The sequence below is a fragment of the Mus caroli genome, chromosome 13 (assembly GCF_900094665.2).
Source record: "Mus caroli chromosome 13, CAROLI_EIJ_v1.1, whole genome shotgun sequence".
NCBI lineage: Eukaryota > Metazoa > Chordata > Mammalia > Rodentia > Muridae > Mus > Mus caroli.
In genome coordinates this window covers 58,515,337-58,533,495 of record NC_034582.1, presented here as the reverse complement: position 1 = coordinate 58,533,495, position 18,159 = coordinate 58,515,337, and the positions used below count along the sequence as shown (strand labels likewise).

At 45.1% G+C, this 18,159-nt stretch overlaps 1 protein-coding gene across 12 annotated transcripts in view; it reads right to left on the bottom strand.

The window, feature by feature from the left end:
* Aopep (aminopeptidase O (putative)) overlaps nucleotides 1–18,159 on the bottom strand; it is a 317,543-nt gene that overhangs the window by 101,794 nt on the left and 197,590 nt on the right. For all 12 annotated transcript variants that reach the window (XR_003834640.1, XR_003834638.1, XR_003834639.1 and 9 more), the window contains 2 exons: nucleotides 5,413–5,515; nucleotides 4,775–4,882 (listed from right to left, as the gene is read on the bottom strand). Coding sequence is in view for 9 of the 12 variants with exons in the window: in XM_029468263.1 (XP_029324123.1) it covers nucleotides 4,775–4,882; nucleotides 5,413–5,515 (211 nt within the window). In the remaining 3 variants the exon portion in view is untranslated. The remainder of the gene's footprint in view (nucleotides 1–4,774; nucleotides 4,883–5,412; nucleotides 5,516–18,159) is intronic.

Sequence of the window (18,159 nt, the reverse complement as noted above, 5' to 3'; positions counted from 1 at the left end):
AGAGAAGAGGAGAGAAGAGGAGAGAAGAGGAGAGAAGAGAAGGAAGAGGAGAGGAGAGAAGGAAGAGAGACCTGCCGAGGAAAGAGTGCTAGTATTTAGAGTGTGATGAACTACTTCCCCTGAGGTTCTTTTGTGGGGTGAGGGTTACGCATGTGTGCATGTGTGCACGTGGAGACCAGGATGCATGTGTGCATGTGTGCACGTGGAGACCAGGAGTTAGCCTTGGGTGTCATTCCTCGGGAGCAGCCACTTTGTTGAGAGTGGATCTCTCACTTGGCCTTAGGCTAGGCTGGCTGGTCAGCAATGTCACAGAATCTGCCTCCAGCCCCTGAGTGCTGGGATTACAAGATGTGCCATCATACCTGCTTTTATACATGGGTTCTGGGGACAAACCTGGGTCCTCATGCTCACATATCAAGCACTTTACACCCACTGAGCCTTGCCTTGAGGGTCATAAAGCCATTACTTTTAGTATTTTAAAAATTACCGGGACTAAAGCAATAGGTCAGTAGTTGAGTGAGTATTCATCTATATTTTAAATAACATTTTGCAAAATTTTCATTAGTTATTTATCATGATGTAATAATCTCTTTGTAAATCACTATATTAGTGGATCACTAACTCATTGACAAGATTAAGTCTTAAAAATCTAAGAACTATAATTATATAATTATAACTCTAATTATAACTTCTTACTAATTTCACCCCATTATGTCTGTATAGTACCTACAAACTTATCTCCTATTTTCCTAGTAACTTATGTCCAATTTTGTGGAAGGAAGATGACAGTAACTTAATAGTAAGGGGGAAGAATATAATTGCTCAAGAAGCAGGAAATTCAGAGTCAACCTTAATTCTACCCTTTCACATTTTCAAGTTACAACTGGCTTCACGGCCCCTCCCCTTTTGATAGGATTATATGCACAAGAATCTGGAATTCTGGGTAAATACAGGGTGGTGGTGAAGGCCCCTATGAAAACATTCTCTCTCTCTCTCTCTCTCTCTCTCTCTCTCTCTCTCTCTCAACAGTGTCCTGCCCCATAGTTGGCTGCCATTTTGGAGCACCTGTGGATTCCTGCCTCCAAGGGTAGACTAGAGGCTGCAACCAGTGCCTAAAATCACACAGAAAAAAACATGTGGGGAATCTCCAAGATGTCCCCCGAGAATTGCTATGTACTTTCTACACTCTGTCCTGTGATCCACCCCATTTGAGACACTTGTTTCTCATCTGAAGTCTCTAAAACATCTATGACCAGAACTGACCCAGATGGGTCCTCTTACTCCTTTTTAGAGACCCAAATCTGATCACACCGCACTAGCTTTCCTGCTCCCTCTTGTACGCTGCCATTGCCCCGGGTGGACTTGTGAGAGTAATCCTTCCCACTCATTGCCTGCTGAAACAGAAATATGCCCTCAGGAAGCTGCCTTCCCTCACCGTCTCCTCTGCTCCCTTCTGAGTTTTGAGGAAGAAGTTAGACATTATAATTGGACAAGACCCAGTGGAACTAAGATGTGAGCCTGCAGGGGAAGGTCACTGTGATCTTGGAAACAGGACAACAAGAGGGGCTGGCAGACTAACAATACTGAATCCTGCGCAGCAGGAGTTCAGAGGGGGAAGGGACAAAGTAGGTGAGCCAAGAATAACTAGGTAGCAGTTAGCAGGGTAAATGAGAACAACCTACACAATTCATATACATTGATTTAATAGTATATATAAAAGAGCAAAAAATGCCCAATAGCCACTAAATAAGGACAGAGGGACAGCCCCTGGCATAAACTTCAAAGAGGTGAACCAGGGAAAGGACAAGTGATTCTGTCAGTTTCTAGCTTCTAGCTGGCAAGCGACACCTCCCCAGCTTAGAAGTTGATAAACTAGTAAATTGCCCAGATCCCCCAAATTCTCAAATATCTAGATACTTGCAAAGAGATGGGATTTATCATTCCTTTTTTTTTTTTTTCCTAGCCAGGAGGGCCTGGAGTGTTTGCTGGAGAGATACACAAATGTGAGAATTGAGCCACTGAGGACAACTGGTTGTGAGCACCCGCAGAGGTACCCAGGTGCCGGTCTTCATCTGAGGAACAAACGAGAGACACTGGTCATGAGGGGCAGCTCCCACATTTCAGGAGGAGGGAGTCAAACTCTTCCAAAGAACTCTGTGTGATTGCTGCAGCTGTGCACCCCTCCCCATCCATAATACCTACCTGTCAGACCAGAGAGGGGTTGTGGAACAAGCCTAAAGTGAGTTGGAACCAGAGATGACACTCCAGCACACGTCAGAATAAATAAAAGGTCAGGGCGGGGCTCTCCATGCTGAGACTGAAGAGGCCGTGAAAAGGAACACAGCCCCAGTGATGTCTAGCAAGTTCCAAGGAGTGAGTACACGGCCCAGGAAAATTTAAACTTAGCTATTTTGTGACACAGACCAGAGGCCTGCATTCCTAAGCAGTAAGAACTCTGAAGCCACACAGCCTGGGAAACTGCAACGTGAACATCAATTTGATAATGAAATTGAGCCAACAAAGAGCTGAATCGAAATAAAATATTCCTGAATCTAGACACATGGTTAAGTGGTGGTGAATACTAAAATCCTTTTTGCTGGCAAAGCAAACCTTAACAATGTAACAGTAACAACTGAAAATGAGAGAATTGGGGACATAGCAGAAGCATAGAGCTGCCTATTCTGCCTTTTAAAAACAATAAAACAAAACAAAACAAAGCATCACTTCTGTTTTTGGCTTTTGAGACAGGTCTCATCCTGTCCTTGGTTAGCCTGGACTTGCTTTGCATCCTGGCTAGACTGAAACTCAAGGAATCATGACCATGCACCTCCTCTTCCCCAGGCTCAAGCATGCTGGGAAATCACACTTGCAATCAGTGTGCCACATTTGTAGTGATGCTTCTTGACAGAACTGTCTAGCAGAAGTTCTGTCTCATGTTACTACAAACTCACTTTAGTTTCCCTTTTCACTAAACTTGGGTAAATGAAATCTTGGAAGCACCCACAAGCCCAGTGTGGTGGTGCACACATGTAATCTCAGCTCTAAGGAGGCAGGAGTATTAGAGACAGTCAAGGTAAGCTTGAGCTATATAGAAAAACCTGTTTCAAAAAAGTAAACAAAGTAAAATAGAATAATAACAACAAGGAAAAGCAGAAAGCAACGAAAGTTGACAAGGGGGAATCGGTGAGAATGCAGTCATGTGACCATGAAGAACAGGGTTGGGGTTTCAGAAAATGTGATCGAAGAATCAGCTCTGCCACTGCTGGGAAGCCGTCTTGGTTGGCAAAGCACATGCTAGGTAAGCACAGGGACCTGGGTTCAGCTCTCAAGCATCCATATCACAAGCCAGTGTAGAAAGATGGAATGTCCCACGGATATACGCTTGTGGCAGGGAATGGGGCTTCACCCCATTTGGTGGTTGGAATATGCTTGGCCCAGGAAGTGGCACTATTAGGAGGCATGGTCTTGTTGGAGTAGGTATGGCCTTTTTGGAGGAAGTGTGTCATTGTGGGCTTGGGCTTTAAGACCCTCATCCTAGCTCTCCAGAAGCTAGTCTTCTCCTGTTTGCCTTCAGAACAATAGAACTCCCAGTTCTGCCTACACCATGCCTGCCTGAATGCTGCCATGTTCCTGCCTTGAGGATAATGAACTGAACCTCAGAACCTGTAAGCCAGCCCCAATTAAATGTTGTCTTTATAAGAGTTGCCTTGGTCATGTTGTCCATTCACAGCAGTAAAACCCTAAGACACCAGACCAAGGTGGACTTTGCTGTGGTAAGGTTTATTTTATATATATTTCACCATAAAATGTGAGCAAAAAATAAATTTATAAGAGAGATGTGGGCCCCTGAACTGGCTCAGTAGTAGGTAGTAGCACTTGATGCTAAGTCTGATGACCAAAGTTTAATCTTGAGATCCACATGGAAAAAGGAGAGAACATGCTGTTCTCTGACCCAAATGTGCACACACGCATGCACAAACACACATGCAAACGCACAAACATACATGCACACACTCACACACACACACACACACACACAATGAAAGAATGATATTCAACAAAATGAAATGGCAAAACCACTTGAGTCAAGGACTTTGTTGCTGTTGGGGGCATTATTTGTTTTGGAGTGTGTGTGTGTGTGTATGAGAGAGAGAGAGAGAGAGAGAGAGAGAGAGAGAGAGAGAGAGAGAGAGAGAGAGAGAGAATTAAATGCACATGTGTATAAGTGAGCATGCCTGCATGTGTGGAGCCCATAGTGTTTGGTATCTTCTTTCAACCCTACCATCCTTGCTCCCTGGAGATACCTGGGTCTTATCTTCCTCTGTTGGACTTCAGTGATTCCCCTGCCTCTGTGCCCCCTCAGTGTTGTGTGGGTGTTTGTGGGACCCAGGATTGCTGTGTGGGTGCTGGGAATTGAGATCTCCTTTTCATGCTTTCACAACAAGTCTCTGACTGCTGGCCAAGGTGACTCTGAGGTTGCAGCCTCAGAAGGAGACAGGCTTGCCCAGATGACTCCAGCAGGGCTTTCTGGTTTTATAAGGTCACTCAGAATGCAACTGTGTTTGGTGGTGAACAGCTTGAAGTTACAGCTGGTTCCTATACTACCAGGAGCTCACACTTCCCAAACGCATATCCTTCCAGTCCGTATCACTAGGCCCCTCTTTCTTGCAGTAAATGTAACAGTAAATTCTTTACCTTCTAGCACTGACACAATCTAATCCCCAAATGCTGCAGCCCCTGAATTCTGTGAATTCACCAGGATCCCATGAATTACCTGGGAAAGAATCAACTGCCCATGAAACAGATGCACAAATTTTCTTAAAAACGGAAAATAAATTTTCTCTCCAAGTGTTCTGGTTAGGAACCGAAGAAGGAAGTAGCCCTGGGGGAAGAAAGACAGACAGACAACAAGATGGCATCAGGAGTCATCACAATAGCTTACAGAGTCTACTGGAAGGCACTAGTGCATCCAGAATGTTGGGCCTTCTCTGACCCAGACACCTTTTAAATTCTGACCAGGGAGGCTGTGCTTGGCGATGTAGGGCAGACTTCAGGGCCAACAACAACTTTTTTAATGTCATAACCACCTCTGCTTGAACCCTGCAAGGGAAGAGAGGCTCAGAGCCTTCACACCAGGTCCAGTTCACACCTGGTCCAGAGGTGTCTTCTGTTCTAGTTTCTACTCATTTGCAGCAGGAAACTGGCTTCCTCAGGCTGGGTCCTTCTGAAAATGGCCTTGTTTCGAGACTTTTGGTATTAATTAACCTGTGAGTACTCGGTCTAGGCCCACTGAGATGCCGGTGCAGAGGTGGAGGCCCTTTTCTTCGCCTCAGCCATGTTACTCATGGTGTTCAGCTGTATGGCCCCAGGAGTGCTGTCCTAACTAACGCTGTAGCCATCAGACACACTTACCTTTAAGTAATGAACCTGCATGAAGCCCTTCTCTGGATTGAGTCCATGCTTGACAACAGATGCGCCAGAAGCACTCACGTGGCCAGTCTCTTCTTTGTTGGGTCTGGAATAACACAGTGCCACGTGTCTAAGTGCAGTGCGTTCATACTCACTGGGCCATTACCTCTCATCTCTTAGTTTCGGACTTGTGCAGCTGTGCCTCCCTCCAGCTCAACAGTTTCAGGTATAATTGGAAACAGTTTACAGTACAAACTCACACACTCAGCAAGAAGGATTTATACTCAGTCTGGCAACCCAACGTTGGCTATTGGCAATATTTTATGGTACCTTATCCAAGATGAAAGCCTGCCAGGCCCTCCAGGAATCTTAAGCTCCAATATGAATTATTTATCTCTGTGAACACCTTCTTGGTAAGGAAACTGACTGGGAGACACAGTGGCACATGTTGTTCACTTGGGAAAATTATGAGTGGGTGTGCATGCGTGTGTGTGTGTGTGTGTGTGTGTGTGTGTGTTAATTGTAAAGAGTCACATCTCATGATCGAAGCTCTTGTTTTGGGGACAGGGAGGAAATTAGTGATCACACACTCGTTTCATAAATGTGTCTGCATCCAGGGTGTGAAGCTTTGCTGTGGGTTTGTGGTAACACATAATTTAAACCACTGCCTCATTATTCAGCAGGGTACTTCCCACCATGTCCTTAGCTTTCCTAAAATGCCATAGATCCTTTGGACGATGTGTGTTAATGCCAGGTAAGGGGAGAAATGGTCAGAGGGACAACATAGAAAGGTAGGGCTTTGGCATCTGAGCGGGATGGTTTATTATCAACTGTTGTTTGTCTTCTGGAATTGCTGAGATAGATCTCACTGTGTTGGCCCTGGCTGGCCTGGAACACAGGGCTGCCTGTGCCTCCCTCCTGAAGCCTGCTCAAAGGATGCATCACCACACCCCACTTAGCCTTTCTCTTTCTTATCTATCACTCATCACAAGGTTGCAGAAGCTCTTGAACCTTTAGATTATTAACTAGTAAGGTGGAAGTCATTCTACTTTCATCTCCAGGTCCTGTGCAAACCCTTCAACAAGGGCCACGAATAAAATAATAACTTCTTCAATGTAGTAAGATATTCTAATTGCTTTACGTAAAGAACCCCTTAGTAATTTTTAGTGGAATATCCCGGAGCATAGTTCTAGCTGACATGAGGCTCTAAATTAGCAGGTGTCTGAAGCAAAGGCAATCAGAATGCGTAGCTATGGGAACTGACTCCAGAGTTTCCATTTCTCTCCTGCATCCTGAACTTACATGAGTACCCTCTTGAATCACCCACCCTTTTTGACTTCACGAGTCCACTGACACTTATTAACTCAGGTCTCTGCTCTCAAGCCCTTCTCAAGCCCAGATGACTCTTTGAATGAGGAAAGCCACAACAGTTTTGCCAGGGAAATCCTACCACCTGTAGTCTTACTAGGGAAGAGCACCTTCTCAAGGTCAAGCTTCCCAGCCCCAGGGTGAAGAACTCACTACATGGTTCTCATGCTTCTGTGCTCAGAACTGAGACAGTGATGCAAATCTCTGTTCACTGCCTGGCTTCCAGCTCCGGTTCCCAATGACACCTTTAATGGCTGTTTTACCTTTTGCCTAGAAATGGCCTTCCATAAAACGCTCCTCTTACAATTTATTCTTCCCTCCTCTCCAAATGAATAATTATTTAAAATGATCCTTTATGTTGACAAGATCCCTAGCAGGGATACAAGTTCTCAGAGATTCCTGTTAAAGTGGACATAGGGCTAAAGCAAGCAGGGCACAGGCAAGCTCCTCTCAGGAGGAGGCTTTCAGGAGGAAAGACACTCCATCAGCCGAGACCATGAGCTTCTGTCTCTGGGATACCGCCACATATCATGGTGCCAGCTCTATGCAGAGACATGGTACAGAAAAAGCAGGGACCAAATCTAGCCTGCCTCTCACAGTCACACAGAGGAAGCTCTCACACCCACCAGGTGCACATACAGATGAACCTTCCCACCTTCTGCTTCTTGAATCCCAGAACCCAGCAACTCTGGCCTCTCGCTACAGATGGGAAGAGCAGACTCCTTACAGAGGGTGAATTAATAGTACAGCTCCCTGGAGAAATCTAGCAACGATGTGTGCATTTTACTGCACATGTTTTATTTTAACTTAAAATGTTAAGGAAAAGCTGAGCATTCTAATGAATGTCTAAAGTCCCAGTGTCTTAGAGGCTGGAGCAGGAAGAGACAATGTACAGCTAGGCAGAGCTACAAAGTGAGATTTTTCTCTCAAGAGAACCCAATCAGATAAATGAAATCCCAAAAAGGAAACTTTTAAAAAGTTAAGAAAACATGCAAATAAAACAGTATCCACTTTTCCCTCAGATCAGTGGACACATGGGTAGCATAATGGTGTTTACAACTTTTGTGCCACAAAGGACTGGAAACAAATACAAGGGGAGAGCAGTAGAGGAAGTGGAGGTTGGGCTTTGAGAAACTTTTGCTTCTCTCCCGGCAGAAAACTGCTTACTACTATACTACTTCTGTCCACTTACCCTCAACCTCTAGATGACAGAGGACGATGTAGCAGCCACCCTGCAACCATAAGTCAGTAAGTCAGTGTACCCAGAGAACAGAGGGGATAAACCACGGTAAACCTTCTCTCTGGCATAAACTGAGCCCCACGTTAGCCCAGACTGCTTGCCTTCTGGCTGCTTCCTGTGTAAGAAACATATACACCATGTGTTGAGGTCAACTTTCCTTTATAGTCCATTATCCCTACCCAGGTGCACACATGGTGGATGGAAAGCTGGGGTAGCACTAACAGCAACGTGGCCTGGGGGAAGACCAGGGCCTCTGTGCCGGGAACTATGCATCCTCTTCAGCACCCCGCCTCCCTTACAAGAACCGAATGAGGAAAGAGTTGTGAGGATGCCTATTAGGAGCTGAAGAACAGGGGTGGGTAGAAAAGATCATATACTCCAGGGCTTCCTCGAGAGGAAGGCCCTTACATAGCTCCTCAAAATCCTCAGGAGAAGAGTCAGAGACTCTCTTTCCTTCTTAGAAGCTTTCTTTCCTTACTGCAAAGCCTATGATGAAGTTCATATAACTAAAACCACGGTGTAAAAGCAAAGTGTTAGTCATGCTGCAGCTAGCAGGCTCCAGTTTACCCCTCGCCTGACATGCATGGAATGTGGGTGATCAAGTTACCAAGGTCATCTGGGCTCATATGCTCTTGGTTTCTGTTGTACCTGGCACCAAATACAACAACTGAGGTGAACACGACCTTCCTCTACCCTGCCTCTCCTGCACACTCACAGAAGCTATCTGAATACTTTCTGAGTGATGGTTGTATCTGACGCATAGGGATTCCATTTGGAAAGAGGAACCTTAAGAAAGGTCTGGTCCTTCTCAGCTATGATCAGGGGTAAAATTAAGAGAACGGCCTCTGTGAGGTGCTCAGTCAGTTAGGTGTTTGGTTCTGTCTGACCTGCCCAGCTCACATAGATTATCTGCCAGCATCCCTCTTGTGCTTGTGGATGCCAGCTGCCAACTGCCACTACATGCTCACGGATCCCTGTCTACTTGTCAAAGGTAGCCGCCCCAACAAGGAGCAGAGCTTCACTTACACCCTAACTCTGAGGGAGGGAGACTCTTAAGTAGAGACTGCCTCTAAGTTCCATCTGAAACCCACAGGCACCTTGAAGACTGACAGGCAAAGTGCATGCTGGCTAAACACTCGGCTGTGAACACTGCCTGTGCCATGTGCAGCCCCATGAAGCAGAGTTCCCTCATCAGCAAAATCAAGAGATGGCGGCTGCTAAGACAGCTCAGTACAAGCATGGCTGAACCCTAGTACCAACAGAAGTGCCAGGTGGAAAGTGGAGATGGGAGCATGCTGGATAGATCAGCCAGAACGAGGAGATCCTGCCTCAGTGCATAAGGTACAGAGAGGTCAGAGAAGACACTCCAGAGGATGCATGTAGACAAGTGCTTTCACACTTGCTAACATACCAACACAGTGCACACTATACTCTCTCTCTCTCTCTCTCACACACACACACACACACACACACACCACTGCATACAAATGTAGCCTTAAATCTTTGCAGCCTTTGTCTTTAAGCTGTTCTCTGATACCTCATTATCATCATCTCACAAAAAGGAGCAGTGAAATCCCAGTGCTGCTTAAAGCTGGAGGAAGTTGCACCCACCCTTTACCCACAGCTCACAGCACTCTGGGAAGAATGCAAGGGATTCAGAGGTGAGGATGGACTATTTGGTTTTTGCAACACCTTTGTGTATAAAATGGCCAAAAGGAACAAAGACTTGCTGCCAACTAGTACTTGCAGCATCAATAAAGTGAACAGGGCAAACGCTGTGGACACTTGAACTAATATTGTATGGGACACTGTAAGCTTATCAAATAGATTTAACTGTGAGTCTAGCGAGTTTACTTGGAGGAGTCTCCTAGCATTAGATGCAGCCAGTGGAGTATCTATCACCCTAGTGCTGCTGACAAGGGCAATTGCTAAGATGATTTTGGGCAGAAGGAGGTGTGTTCAGAGGATCATGAGCAACACATGAAGGAGAGGTCACCTGCTAAACCTGGCAAGAAAGAACAGCTGGCAGAATGGTGCAAACTCAAAGGAGCGAACACATTTTGATGAGCTGGGTAGAAAGCAAAGGAGTGAAACTTTATAAAGGACCAACTGTCAGGCGTCTCTCATCTTTACTCCCAGCACTGGGAGGCAGAGGCAGGCAGCTATCCGTGGGTAAGAGGCCAGCCTGGACCACAGAGTGAATTCCAGGCCAGTAAGGACTCTACTGAGAGAACCTGACTCAAACGAAGAAATTAATAAATTAACAAGCAGCAATCATCACAAACCCAAAATGCCACATGGTTCAGAATGGCAACAAATCTGAAACTCCCTCTAAGAAACAAAGCATGAAACAGATCGAAAACAAGGGACAGGTACATATGATGGCCTGATGGTCTGAGTAGGATGTCTGTCTGTCTGTCTATCTGTCTGTCTGTCTCCCCCTCCTTTCCCCAAAACAATAATAACAAAACAAAAATTTTAAATTAAAAAATTGGAGGAGATAGAAAATATAAAAATGGAAGACCATGTTTGCCCAGCATGGAGAAAGGCAAATGGAGCAAGCTCCACCCAGCTTCATTCTGTGAGAAGAGAAGTGGGTAGAAACAGGGCTTGAACTCTAGCAGCACACAGGGCTCTGCTTGAGGGAAGGGGAAGGAAGGCCCCAGCCTGACTCAAGGAAGAGCAGAGGGCTTGTGTGGGGGCAGCGGCGTGTAAAGGGCATCCTCAGCGCGAGGGGTTACAGGCGCGAGTGTGTGGCACACCTGCTTTTCAGCTGGACACACGGGATGAGTGGCTGGGAGCTTAGCTAGAGTTCTCAGTCTTGTTGGCAACCGTGCCCTACTGTGATCTTCTATATCTCGTGCTGTCCATAAACATCAAGTGTTAAGATCCTTGCCGCAGTACTGCCAGGAAGAGCAAAACCCAGAATTACCAAAACACCCAGTGATTGTCAAATGCTCAGTGCTAGTAGCAGAACATACTCACACAGCTTCTCAAAAGGGCCTTTGAGCATTTATAATGTAAAAATAGCCAGGATCACCTTCAGAGGGAGATGAGGAAGACACACTGCACCTTTTTATACCTGAGTGACAGCTTTCATACCAATGACCTCTGCAGATATTTTGAGCACCCTACACTCGAAATGGCTTCTGGGTTTCATCCAGGCCCAAAGTTGCCCAGTGCCTCCTGCCCTAATTTCACTTTCTATCTCTCCCTCAGACAGCCGCTGGGTAACTCAACTGGTATTCAGAGTCGTCATGCATGTAGAGAATGTTCCCTGATTTCCATCAATCTTTTAAAGATTTTAGACTGGCAAAATTTACCATTTAAAAAAATGAGTCATTTATGCTGGCCATGGTAGCTCGTACCTGTAATCCCATCCCTAGAGAAACTGAGACAAGAGGCAGGGGAAGGGGGGAGGGGAGGGGGCTTCCAAAGGGGAGACCTAGAAAGGGAAAATATTTGAAATGTAAATTAAGAAAATATCCAAGAAGAAGAAGAAGAAAAAAAGAGGATTACTGCACATCCGAGGTCACCCTACGCTACAGAAGGAGTTCTAGGCCACCTGGACAACACATAGAACTTCTGTCTCAAAAACCAGAGACTGGGAACTCGAAAGGTGGCAGCAGTGAAGGGCACATGTGCATCATGAGGCCTGGACCTTGGATCCCAGCAACCACACAAGCTTGGCCTCTTCACACACCTATAACCCCCAGCTCTGAGGAGAGCTGAGGCAGGTGGATTTCTGGGGCATGGCTGAGAAAACCAGAAACACAAGGTGTAGGGAGAAGATTCTGTCACAAAGGACCATGTGGAGAGTGTCAAGAGGACAAACTGTGGCTTCTTCTGGTCTTTACCTATGCACAAGCACCCCACCACACAATAAATAAGTAGGTGGGCATGTAAGCAAGCAAACCAACCTTAAAACAAAAGGCATATCCAGTAACTTCTACTGTATTCACAAGGCAGTGTAACTATTATGAGTACCTAACTCCAGAACATTCTTTAACACTGCAGAAACACCATAAGCATGGAAAATCCCTTTTCAGTACGGCAACCTTTGATATCATTAGTCTGTGTGTCTCTATAGATTTGCTTAGATGATTCAGAGAAGTGAACTCATAAGCATGTAGGCTTTTGTGTCTGGTTCCTTTCCTAAGGTACACTGTATTAAAGGTTCACATGACATGCTCAAGCAGGTGACAATCCTCATTCTTATTGTAAGTTAATGGTTTATTTCAAGGATCTACCATATTCTCTTTATCTAAGCCTCTAAGTGGACACTTGGGTTGCTTCAGTGTTAGCAACTTATTGATGAGCATAGAGGGAGGAAAGTCTTCAGGCAGCAAGGCTGGGACTTTGAAAATGGACAGGTCTTGGCCAAAGGCCAGCATGAGTAGGGAGTGTTGGTCCCTATTCTCATTTTGCGTTTTTATCTTTCTTTGCACAGCTGCCTGGAAGCTATGTGTCATTAGCTATTTCATTGGTCCTAAAGGTATATGCTAAAACTCCAGTCCAGACACTAGGAAATAGACACACATGGCCACCGTATGGGGCCTGAGCAGCCCAGCTCCCTGTATCTTAGCCTATTAAAGCATTACTAACTCCAAGACAAGAATTCTCAGTGCAACCAATATGGATGTCTTTGACCCTATAGGTGCTCTGCATGCTTGCTTTCTGCAACAAAATCCTCCCATGAGCTTTCTTTTACAGTGTGAGTGTATGAATCCATTCTTCCAGTTGGTCAAACAAAGACCGAGAGACTTCTGTACCCACTTCTGCACCTCACCCTCTGAGCTTTCCTGAGCTAGTCTTCACTGCACTAAAAGACCAACCGACGTCACTTCACTGTAAAAAGTGCTTCAGACTCTAGAATCCCCAGGGAAAGGAGTCTTTGGGCATGTCTGTGGGAGACTGTGTGGAACTGAGGTGGGAAGACCCACCGGCTGTGGGGCTGGGGACACTGTGCTCTGTAAATGGAGAAGGACGCTAAGCAACAAATGTCATCACCTGATTCCTCCTTGTGGATATGGTGGAAGCAGCTGCTTCTAGTTCCTGCCATTTTGACTTTCCTGCCATGACAGACTGTACTTTAGAATTCTGAGCTGGAACAAGCACATTCTACCTAGAGTTGCTTTGTTAAGAGCATTTAACAGCTGCCAGAAATATCTGTGTATACGTTTTTGCGTATAAAACTGACTGTTTCATCTCTTTGCAGTTTACAGCCAGGGTGGAACTAAGGGGCCACGCACGCCATCTTGTTTCTCCTCCTTAGGAGCTATCCTGTCCTCTTCACAGTGACCTGCTCCAATCCTCCAAATCCTCACGAATACTTGCTGCCCTATCTTTCTTCTATAGGAGTCTTAGGAGTCTTAGTGGGTGGGGGATGATATTGCATTGTAGCACTGACTTACATTTTTCTGATGGCTTAATAATTACAGTGAGCATCTTCTGTGTGACTTAACAGTTGAATGTCCTCTTTGGAAAGAGATGTATGCTTGCCAATCCCCCATTTTTCAGTTTGGCTGCCATTATTATTATTATTACTGAGTTGTATGTTTTCATCCTCTTATCAGGCGTGTGATTTGTCAATATTTTTTTCTTCTCTGCTTGGCAGTGCTGGGAACTAAGCCAGGGCCCTCTGCATATGAGGCAAGCTCTCTACCACTAAGGTACAGTGCAGGCCTTGGTTTTTCTAGCTTTCCTGATGGAGTCCTTTGAAACACGGGCTTTTAATCTTAGTTTAATTTACTAGTTTTTTTTTTCTCCTTTTGATTGCTTTCATTTCAGGTATCTTATCTAAGGAACTACTGTCTAATTCAAGGTACTGATCATTTACACATCCATAGTTCCTGTTAATTTTGTAGCTTTAGTGCTTCCTTTTGTGTGTGTTATGAGTGGCATGTGGACAGGCGTTGCCAAGGCATTGCTCACTGAAAACACTGCCGCTTTCTCCAAACAATGCTCTGAGCATGCTTGTTTAGTGTCAATCAACCATCACCCAAGAATCCCTTACTCTACATGTCTATTCTCTTGACAGCACCACAGTCGTGATCACTGCAGTTTGTGGATAGTTTTGAAACTGAGAAGCATAAATTCTCCAACTTTATTGTCCCTTTTCAAGGTTGTTCTGGTTCTACAGGGGTGCTTTGCATTTCCACATGATTTTTTTTTTTTTTTTTTTTTTGACTCAGGAGTCTAGTGTCACATCCAGTGACCCTGAATGACTCACGGTCTTTTTTTGTTTTGTTTGTTCATTTGTTTTTTTGTTTTTTCGAGACAGGGTTTCTCTGTATAGTCCTGGCTGTCCTAGAACTCACTCTGTAGACCAGGCTGGCCTGGAACTCAGAAATCCTCCTGCCTCTGCCTCCCGAGTGCCGGGATTAAAGGTGTACGCCACCACGCCCAGCTCCACATGAATTTTAAGATCAGTTTGTTTATGTTTACAAGCAGAGAGCTGAGATTTTGAGAAGAGTATGCTGGGTCCACAGGTCAGGGAAGCATACCTGTTCTGAGTCATACAGATGAGGCCTTTCCACATATTCTGGCCTTTCATTTCTTCTACAGTTACTCGTTACTGCAGTTATTCGTTCACATGTGCTGTATTTCTTTTTTCAAATTTATTCCTATATATCCTTCTTTTGATATTATTATAAGTGAATTTTTCTTACCTCATCTTCAAAATGCTCATAATGAATGTATAGGAGCAGCCAAGGTTTATACCTTCATCTTACAGCCTCCTCCTGTATTGAATTTTCTCATTTGCTCTAACACTTTTGGGGGAGTCCCTTAGGACTTCCTCTACAGAAGATGATATCATGAAAACACTGACTCCTTCCCTTTCATGTTCAACCTGAATGCCTCTTCTCCCACGTCTGTGCCTCATTACCCAATGGGACCTTCAAGACATTGGTGACCCTAAGTCCAGCCCTCCTCTTGTCTTTCTTTTCTCCTCAGTCTTTGGATTGAGAGAACAAAGGAACCTGTCATACTAGATTTTAGCATGTGGCAGCTGTCTCCTGCCATGTCTTTGCAGTAGCCTGGTAGAATACTTGCACAGTTTCTGTTAGTCATTTCTGGATCAAAACTACTGACCAAAATACTGACTAGATGATATGAAATGGGACCCAGGGAGCAAGCATATTCTTTATGAAACCAAGTTGGCCTAGGATATGAGAAAGTACTGGTTGGATAAGAAGTGTTCTAAGTGGCTAAGAATTTATAATAAAGCAATGTGTGTCATACCTGCTTCAATCAGCAGCTAGGTGTGCAGGATCCTCAAGATAGGTCAATAAAGAATAAATCACTGCAGATTGGTGTAGTGATATGAATGTCTCTTGGGAAATGTTTCATAGGCTAACAGTGATATACTGGATAAGAGCTATACAAAGCAGCCATATGCACATATTCACATAAAATTTATTTTCTGAATATTCACAGGGAAACACTTGCAAGGCTTATCTTGCCTTAAGGGATTTGACTATTATGAACTTCTTTAATTTAATATTTTACTTTTTGAGGTTATGAAATAACTACATCACTCTTCCCTTTTCATTCTTCTCTCTAGAGCTTCCCATGAATCCCCTTTCCCTGCTCTCTTTCAAAGTCATGGCCCCTTTTTCTGAGAGAGAGAGAGAGAGAGAGAGAGAGAGAGAGAGAGAGAGAGAGAGAGAGAGAGAGATCCTCAATACATAGTATTATAATTTGTATTTGAGAGGAGAAGAAGCATGGCTAACTAAGCAGTGACTTTGGAATGCCCTACTTCTTGATGGTTTCTATAACAAAAGAAACCCTAGTAAGTATTACTGCAAAAATAAAACACACATGTAGCTGTGTGCAGTGGCCCACAGAGCTCTCATGTTTAGCTGTACAACCAGTGGCCTGTACAGCTCTAACCTTCCTTCATAAAACTTAGTGAAGAGTAACCAGGGAATGACCACCCCGAGATGAAGATATAGGATTGAGTTAAATTATGCCAGACATGTCTGATACCTTTGCTGTTTAAGAATGCAGTGGAGAGAGAGAGAGACTGCCTCCCACAGGAAACCTGTGTAGGCAGCTGGGAGACAGCTAGTCTCTGGAATGGCAAAGTGCAGAGGTGGTTCCTGGCGAGGTGAGGGCCCTAACATTTTTTAGAGGATAGTTGGCTGACTAGTACCTGAGGTCCAAATACAGAAACTGGGTGTGTCAATAGGGAGGAAGGCCTGAGGCTGGAGTGATAGTGCAGGAATCCTAAAACACAGATGCAGATACCTTCAGACCAACACAGGCTAAAGCTTGGGTCACAGTCTCAGGCAAGAGCTCTCGAAGGCCTCAGAGGCAGGGACTGTTTTATTCTCAGGAGCCTGGTACGATTAGTGGTAGAGGCAAGAGAGCCTCAAGGAGCCCTAGCAGATGGACCACTAGAGCAGCCCTCCTGAGAAGTTAGATCAGCGTGAGTTCCGGGAAGGTAGGGGATTCCCATGAGTCTCAGAAATGCTGCCAGTTCCATTTTTATCTCAGGCCATTAGTATGAACATCTTTGTTCAAATTTCAGATACCCAATTTAAATGCTGCCATTTTAATTTTGTAGCCTGGCATTCTGGCACTTAAAAGGCAAATGTTCTCTAAAGTCTTGGGAAACTTTACTTTTTCACATTGCAGCTAGCTCTGGTTGCCAGGAAGCAAAGGAGGGACTTCCAGGCTCAGGACAGAAGAAATGCAGGGCCAGGACCCCGTGTGTCCCCAGAGACAGGAGACACATCTTCTGCTCTTGCCACATTTGGCAATAATGTGCCAGGTGATGTGGGCATCCATGATGACATCTAGCATGCACTGAGTATTAAGTCAGACCATAAGAAACTACCATTGTTTGTCTCACACCAATCACAGTGACTCCCTAGGGTTCCATTATTCTGTTTTAAATTATTTGGATGCATTTTCCCCTCACATTGACCTCTAATGTAGAAACTGGACAGTGTTATTCAGCCACTGTGTGACTGTAGACAGAAGCTTAGCATGGTAGCACTCAAGGTTACAAGGCAAGGCAAGACTCATGCCCAGGGAACCTGGCATCCTGCCCCTTTTGAAAACCCTATGCTGCCATACTGGGTTGAGACCCAAAGACTTGACAAGCTCTGCAGCAGAGTTTAGGCCTCCATTCTCAGTTGACATCATTCAGATGAGGCAGGATTAGACACATTCTAGCCAAGGATGGCAGCTGTTCTCTTTCATCCTCTTCAAAGTCTAACAAACATCATGAAGCCTGGGGATTCAGTCAGTCCCTTTATAGGGTCAATCACTATGTGAGATCAGGGAAAGCATTGCACTGCATTACTGAAGCCTTCTTTGAAGTTGGGTTGACATTTCTGTATGTTCTGAACAGTGATAAGTTAGAGACTCACTCAACCAGAGCCTTAGGCCACTGTAGCTCTGAGCTCAGCCTTCATTCCTGAAATGTCCACCTAATCCCATCTGGCCTCTAGACTCTGTCTCTTTGATCATATGTGATTCCAAAGGCTGGGTAATCTCCCCTGAACTCCATTTTCATTATGTCATTCCTGGAACTTAAAACAGCTTGGCATTATGGGAATTGTTCCAGGGAATGTGTAACTTTGGCATTTGAAGAGCCATTGCTTAGCCTGCCCTCACCAAGCCATCTTCAACCTCCCAGCTCCCTCATGGAGCTATCCTCTCTGTGTATCCAGCAAACCTGTTCTCTTAGAAATGGCCATTCCACACCTGGAATCCCACTCCCTGCATCCCTCAGCATTCTCAATGCTTCCTGTCCCACCATCCCAGTTCAACGTGCGCACACTCTATCTATGCATGTTTCTTAGAGCCCCTTCTCAGCCTTCCAGGAACGAGATCTCAGTTCCTGCAACTCTTGAGGATAGCACTATCCTAAAGAGTTACCCAGCCTTTGGGATCACGTTCTCTTGTACTGCGTAATCAGCCCATCAAATAAGATACAAAGGCCTAGGGGCAGTGTGATGGTTTGTATATCCTTGGACCAGGGAGTGGCACCATCTGAAGGTGTGGCCTTGTTGCAATAGGTGTGACCTGGTTGGAGTGGGTGTGTCACTGTGGGTGTGGGTATAAGATCCTCACCCTAGTTGCCTGGAAGTCAGTCTTCCACTAGCAGCCTTTGGATGAAGACATAG